Here is a 7557-nt window from a genome sequence, read left to right as displayed (position 1 = left end):
TTCGCCCACTCAATTTTGTTCCTTATACACAAATGAGACACTTGATAATCTTGAAACAAGTAAATCTTAAATGTTGGTGTGATTTATTTGATAATTGAACAATAAAAAAAATAATTAACTGACCAAGATAATTAAGCATTTTAATTTTTTACTTTAATAAATTAGTTATCGTAGTGTCTAAAGTTATGTAAAATGAAATAATATTAATTTGAAATTAGAAATAAATACAATATTCTGAAATGTGAATATTCTTGTGTAACGATGACGTAGCATGTAGGCAAGTGATGAGAGTGAATCATTTGTACATTATTTAAATAAATTCGTGATTCTAGCTTGGTACTTGATCTATATGGGTGTAAAGATAATTACAACACGAGTCTTGTTAGAGAGCTAATGAGATATTTATATAATATGTATAATAGATTGTTTATTTGGCTCAATATAAATTAAAAATAAAAATTATTTACGAAATAATAAATTTAAAAATTTTTATTCAATTATTTTACATCAAATTTTAAATTTTAAATTTTTAAAAAATCAAATTAATTATTTTAAAAAAAATAACCATATGAAATCTTTTAATATTCTCCTTTTTTTTAATCGGCAGCCACCTCATCTTCATCAATAATCATCCCATTTCACTGTTGCTACTTAGCTCGTCACACGCCACTCACCTTTAATAAAAATAACCATCCACTTAAGAATAAAAATAATCATCCACATACCTAATGATTTAAACATCTAACATATTTTAATTATATATAATTAAACTCAATCCAATCAAAATAATTATCTACATAAAAATAAAATAACTATATGCATACATACTAAAATGACCATCCTAAATTGACCATTAAAATAGAAGAAGATGAATAAACAGAAGAAACTATTATTGTGCTGAAATATAATTTTGAATGACTAGTCATGACAAAAGCGGCACTGTTGTGAAGCATAGGGTTCAAATCATGAAAAAAGCTAACCATGCTTCGATCCGAAAAAGAAGAAGAGTATGGTGGTATCATGAGTGAGAAGAGGCTTGAAGGAATAGGAGAAAGCGAAGCCGGTTCAGAAGAGAGGCACGAAAATAGCTGCAGCAACGTTAGGCTGAGCGTCGGAGGACGAGGATGCGGCGGCCTCGATATGGCCAGCGAAAAATTCAATGACGCGAAGTGAGAATCGGAGAAGATGACGGTGAGTTTTGGACGTATATTAGAAGTTACGGTAAAATTAAAAATAATTGTACATAGTGTGAATGAATTTAAATACTAATCTTAATTTTTAAATTTTTAAATTTAAAATTAAATAATTAATTAATAATCTAATTTTTAATTTTAATTTTACTTTTTTTTATTCATTATACACATACATTATACACAATTAATATTGTTCCTAATACTTTCTCTTACAACATTATTCCAAGTATGAAAGTGAGTTTATCTGTTAATTAGTGGTTAACTTCTTATACTAATTAAAGAATTGCGTGCATTAGTTATTATCATCCAAATTGATTAAAAGGGTGCATGACAATGAAATGTGATGATAATGATCATGAAAATCCAGACCACACTGAATGTACATAAATCAAAATAGCACACTACTTTTTCTTAATGAGCTTCTAATGAAATGGAGAAAGCTTGAATTAAGTTCTTATCCGATCCTGTAACTTAAGAAAAAAGGAAATGTATTCTAAAATTAACGGCTAAAACAATTTAGTTCAAATTTATTCGTATACATTTTGATATATATAGTTATGATTTAAATTAATTTATGTTAATCTAGTAGTTATTTTATTAATATATTTAAATAAGTGTTAAAAGTTTGAATCCTATCTTATTAATCAAGTAATTTATTAGTTAATAACCAACTCTTAAATAAAATTATAATTTGCGACGAATTAATTTTTTATTTGTCGAACCGAAAAATATTATGAAATATATATATATATATATAATTAATTTTGATGGGAGCATATTACATAATAGTGATAAATTTACATGTAGAATTAAATATATTAGTAATAGCAGTACGAAACGTAAAAAAAAAATTATAAAAAATTACTCTGATTTTTTTTTAGAAAGATAAAAAACTATTGACCACCAAAAGTCATTTTGTTTTGCAAAGAAACAAAAAAATCTAAGCAATGTGTGATGTACGAATTAAAGCTAACGGTTGTAATATTAAAAGGTTTATTAAATATAATTCTGTTTGTATTATAAATATAAATTATTTTATTATCAAATGTCACACACTATAATTGGTTGGAAGAATAAGCAAGATCCTGGGCCATTAAACTAGGGACTCATTCTTTCACTATTCATTTAACATTTTTTTTCTAATTGAACCGGTTAAGGATTAATTAAATTTAAAATTTAAATTTTATTTAAGAATTTATCACAGTTTAATAAATTATTATATATACAAAGTATGATTCAAATTCATAATATTTAAATAAAAAAATAACTCAATCAAAATTAGTTACTTATTATTTAACTGGCTGGTAACTAGCTAATTTTTTTCGATGGTATGAAACAATATTCTTACTTAATAAAGTAAGATAGAGAGCGAATATTAAGTATCAATATATTTTAAAATAATAATTTTAATGATAATTATTAATTTATTATTTTATTTATTTTTCTTACTTTGAAATATTTTTCTTTAAATTTTTACTCTACGGGAACTGTTCATATTAAACAGTTCTGCATTTCAAAAAAAGATAAAGAAAGAAAAAATCATACCGTAATTGAGATAAAAAAACCACCCCTCCGAGCCCCCTTCCCTTTTTTCTTTTGGGTAATTAAGAAGGTCATTGAGATTGAATAATAGATTTGAAAATGGATAAACGCTAAAATGCATGACAAAGGTAGAAAGGGTTTTATTTTGGGTCTTGCTTGGTGGGAGAAAGAGAATTCTGACACATTATTTGAACATTTTACTTTTATAGATGCTCAAATCAAATGAGGTTATACTTATTTATAGGCAATTATTCTTATGAAAATGTTAAAAATATTTTTTTATAATAATTTTTGTTTAAAAAATATAATATATTTATTTAGTCATATTTTAAATAAAAATAATATTTTTTTGATATATAAAAATTAAATTTTATAATTTATCATCTAATAATTAAAATAAAATATCTTTACATAATAATCATAAAATTTTTATTAAAATAGCTACCTTAATTATATACGAACTCTCTTGTTTTTTTAAGTATCATTTTAAAGAGAGACAACTATATACGAATTATTTTTCCCACTTCCACCAAAGCGGAATATTTTTTATGTTATTTTTGTTCAATCTTTTGACAAACTATAAATTAATATTACTTCTTTTATTTTAAAAATAAAAAATAGATAGATTAAGAAAATAAATAAATAATTTCTAATTAATCGTCTTTGATTTTTTTTAATTCATTAAAAATCAATGTAGTTGGAAATAATGGTATCTAAATTAAAAAAATTAATTGGGTAATTTAAAATGAAAAAACATAAAATCATAAAGTGAATAAATTAATTAATCATCATTGAATTTGTAGCTCTTATTAAATATGTGTCTTATTAATATCTTAAGAATAATTAATTTTTTGTTTTATTATTTACTAAATTCTTTATTTTAGAAAATTTTAATTTTTAAAAGTAAAGATAATTAATACTAAAAAACATTGTTAAATTTCAATACTGTTCAGTAAATTAGAGGAGCACGCAATAAGCTAAGTTGTGAAATTAAAGTGAATCATTTATTAGCATATCTTTTTCTGAATAAATTTCTGATGTGTACTTGGTCTATGACTATAATTATTGCATTCCATATTTGAAAATGAGATTACTGTATTTGATAGTGTTTCAGTTCTTTTCGGTCACTTCTAATATACTAATTAAAGAATTAAGTGCATCATCACACAATTTGATTAAATAGATGCATGATAGCTAGTTAGATGGCCAATTTGATAATAATGACCGAAATTAAAAGAAAATCTAGCTCAAACCGAAAATTACGTAAATCAAAATGGAATAAATTTATGGATTTAGCTAATATACAGGGAACAAATTAAGATGGTTAGTAATAAAAAGTTTTAAATAGATAGATTTAATAAATATATTAAAATTTAAATTGAAATAAAAATGTTTAATAATAAAAAAATAAAAAACAACTAAAATTTGACTAACTTATTTAGTTTTTACTATTGAAAAATTTTGACTTTTTTTTTCTCTTTCTAATATTATCGCTACTAATAATAAATTTAAGGATGAAAATTCAGGTGCAGTCGACTTCACGTGAAGTTGATAACTGAGAGCTGTTAGATGATTTAACTGATTTGACTAAATTTTTATCTAACGGCTCTCAACTATCAACTTCACGTGAAGTCGATTGCACCTGAATTTTCACCAAATTTAAGACATATATTAGCTAAAATTATAATTTTATCATGTTTTATAAAGACATACGTTAACCCTAAATTTATGTGTTTAATGAGCTGATGAGGTTCTTTATTTGTATTTCTATGGAAAATTCCACCTTTATTTGGTTTTTAGATTTTAGATAGGTATCGCTCCTAAAAACTCAATATGGAAATAGATAGGGACCAATAAACCATTAATGTGTCTTTCAACACAAATGTCCTCTAAACAGCAAAATGGACAGACAAATCTCATTTATATTTAAATACTATCACAGCAAAAATGGAGAACAAATAAAACTCATTCAAACTAATTTAACCATAGTTTACATGAAATATCAGAACCAACCCCAGAACAGTTTACTTTAATTCCAAAATTTGGTCAATATTAAAATTTTATATCATTTAAAAATAAGGTATTGATTATTGATATATTTTAAAATTATAATTATACAAAATTACTTATTATAAAAGTATAAAATAATAAAAAAAATATATAAATAATTATATATATTTAACATGTTTTTTATGCAATCTTTTTTAAACTTACTAGCTAGTGTGACTATGTATAAATCTTTTTTTACTTTTATATATTTATTTTTTTAGATTACAATTATCGAATTTCAGATTTTTTAATCATAAGTTTTGATAATATATTATAAAATTATTTAATTCAAAAATTTAAATTAATATAAAATATTAATAAATAATTATATTTTTAATAAAAATAAATCTTATTAATAATCTATATCATGATGAATTGTCATTTCTCAAATTTTTTCCCTCGTCAATCCAATTACCATTTAATAATAATTTCCTCTCTTACTGCACTGCAAATAAGATGGAGAGATTAAGACATTGTTTCTGATTCTTAATGTTTAGACACAAAATTAAATTTATTTTTTATTTTTTTATTTAAAATCGTTTTTTACGTTTTATTTAATATTAAAATTATTATTTTAATTTTTTTATAGATAAATTTTTTTGTATTTGTTTAATCTCCAATCTTATCATCTATCATTACTACCCTTATCACTACCACTATTTCCTCTACTTATTCCTATCACATATCAACAATTAAATTTAAGAATATAACATTCAACAACAATAGTATATTTAAATTTAAACAATTATCAATTTCATCCATCTCCAATAATAACGTATTATTTAAATTCAACAACAACAATATTAAATTCAGCAACAAAAACAACGCACAACATTCATATATTTTTTTTGAAAAAAAAACAAATTAAGACAAAAAGAGAAAAGAAAGTGAGTAACGGAAGAGAAGAAAAAGAAAGAAGAAGAAGGAGAAGGATAGCACGGCACCATCATAGAGAGGAGTCGTCGTCGTCATTAGAGAGAAAGACGAGAACGAGAGGCAGAGAAAGAGAGCACGCGAGGCAAAGAGAGATAATTCGCTTCCTCTTTCCTTTTCCTGATGGCTTTAGTGATGACGCTGATCGTGAAGGAGGTGTTGCCTTCAAACTATACTATGACGACGGCAACGAAAGCAATTCACGGTCTTTGAAAGTTTCTATTAAATTCATGATTTGTTCGACTTTTGGAGCAGTTATCGCAAATCGAGACAAACGCGTTTTGGTGTTTGAGCAGTTTTTTGCTGACGACCTCTTCTTTTTACACCAAATTTTTATTCATCTTTTTATTTTTTATCTGAATGTGTATATAATGGTTAATCTAATTAGATTTATAGATATAAAAATAGAATTGAAATCAGATAGATGAGAAGAGCGAAATTGAAAAAAGAAATGAGAAAGACGTAATTTGAGATAATGAAAGATGATAAAAACTAATGATTGAAGATGATAGATAATAGTGACCGTGAGAAAGAAAATGAAAACTTTTATCTAATAATAATAGTAGAAAAGTTGATAATAAATGATGAAGACTTTTATCTAATTGAAGATGATAATATATTTTTTTAATTATCAAATTTTATAAAGATAAATTTATCAAAGAATAATTTTAATATTAAATATAATGTAGGAGACTATTTTAAACCAAAAAAAAATTTAATTTTAATCCAAAATGTTAAAAAACAAACCAATACTTATCTCTTATATTTATTGTCATTGTACATCCTCGTGACTGCCCATTCTATTGGGCATTATTGTGAATTTATATCCGAAAAAAGAAAATTGTTTCAGTCGGTAATTTTAAGAAATTGCACTTTTATTTTCTTAACTTATATCATGTTTTATTGATAAACTTTTTTTACGTGAATTTATTTTTAAAAAATTTTATCAATTAAATTGATCTTTTAAAGATATTATAAATTAATTATATATATCATTCAGTTATTTCATTAATAATTTTTATCAATAATTGATAATGTAAAATATTAACTTAAGGCATATATGATATTTAATATGTTCAATTAAATGTTAACAAAATATATCTATAAAAATTTATCAATTTAGTCACGAAGTAATATTAAGAATAGAGTTTATGTAATTGAAAAAAGAGACCAAATAAGTATACTTTTATAATATATCTAATCGGCGTTTAATTAGATATGTTAGGTATTATGTATGTTGTTAATTAATACTCTACATCATCATTATTTATTAAAGAAAATTGTTAATAGAATAATTAAAAAATAAATATATTTAATTTGTAATTTTTAAAAAATTAATTTAATTAAAAAAATCTTTTTAAAAATAAATTTAATTTTTCAGAAACTAGTCCAAAATTTTCATGAATAAATTTTTAAAACAAAAGTGCTATATAAGAAGAGGCATTGAGTGCTTCATTTCTCACATCATCACTATAGAGTAGTAATAGTGTGACAATGGAGACTATGAATAATAATAATGGTGATAATAGTGAGATGAAGTTGTTGGCAAATAGGCTTGACATTCATCGTTTTTCAGAAGTGCCTAAATATTATGTGCAACCAGCAGAATCGAGAGCTGATAAAGTGATGATGGTGAAGAATGATAGCATACCCATCATTAATCTTGGAGGACATGATCGTGCTCATATCATCAACCAAATTTTGAAAGCCTCTCAAGAATATGGCCTTTTTCAGGCAATAATTTTATATGTTAAATCTTGTTCATATTTAAGTGCTCTCATTTCCTCACAATTTTTGCCTTCAAATCATGTCTCACTATGCCCCATGAGCCCATCATCTT

The 7557-nt window shown here is 23.9% G+C and overlaps 1 protein-coding gene across 1 annotated transcript in view; it reads left to right on the top strand.

Annotated features, from left to right (window-relative positions):
* Positions 1 to 7193: 7193 nt before the first annotated feature.
* The window catches only part of LOC107471366 (hyoscyamine 6-dioxygenase), a 4312-nt gene continuing 3948 nt past the window's right edge, over positions 7194 to 7557 (top strand). The window contains exon 1 of the mRNA XM_016090823.3: positions 7194 to 7451. Within this exon, the coding sequence (XP_015946309.1) occupies positions 7212 to 7451 (240 nt within the window). The 5' untranslated portion in view covers positions 7194 to 7211. The remainder of the gene's footprint in view (positions 7452 to 7557) is intronic.

Source organism: Arachis duranensis, chromosome 10 (genome assembly GCF_000817695.3).
Source record: "Arachis duranensis cultivar V14167 chromosome 10, aradu.V14167.gnm2.J7QH, whole genome shotgun sequence".
NCBI lineage: Eukaryota > Viridiplantae > Streptophyta > Magnoliopsida > Fabales > Fabaceae > Arachis > Arachis duranensis.
This window is presented reverse-complemented; position numbering and strand designations above follow the sequence as displayed.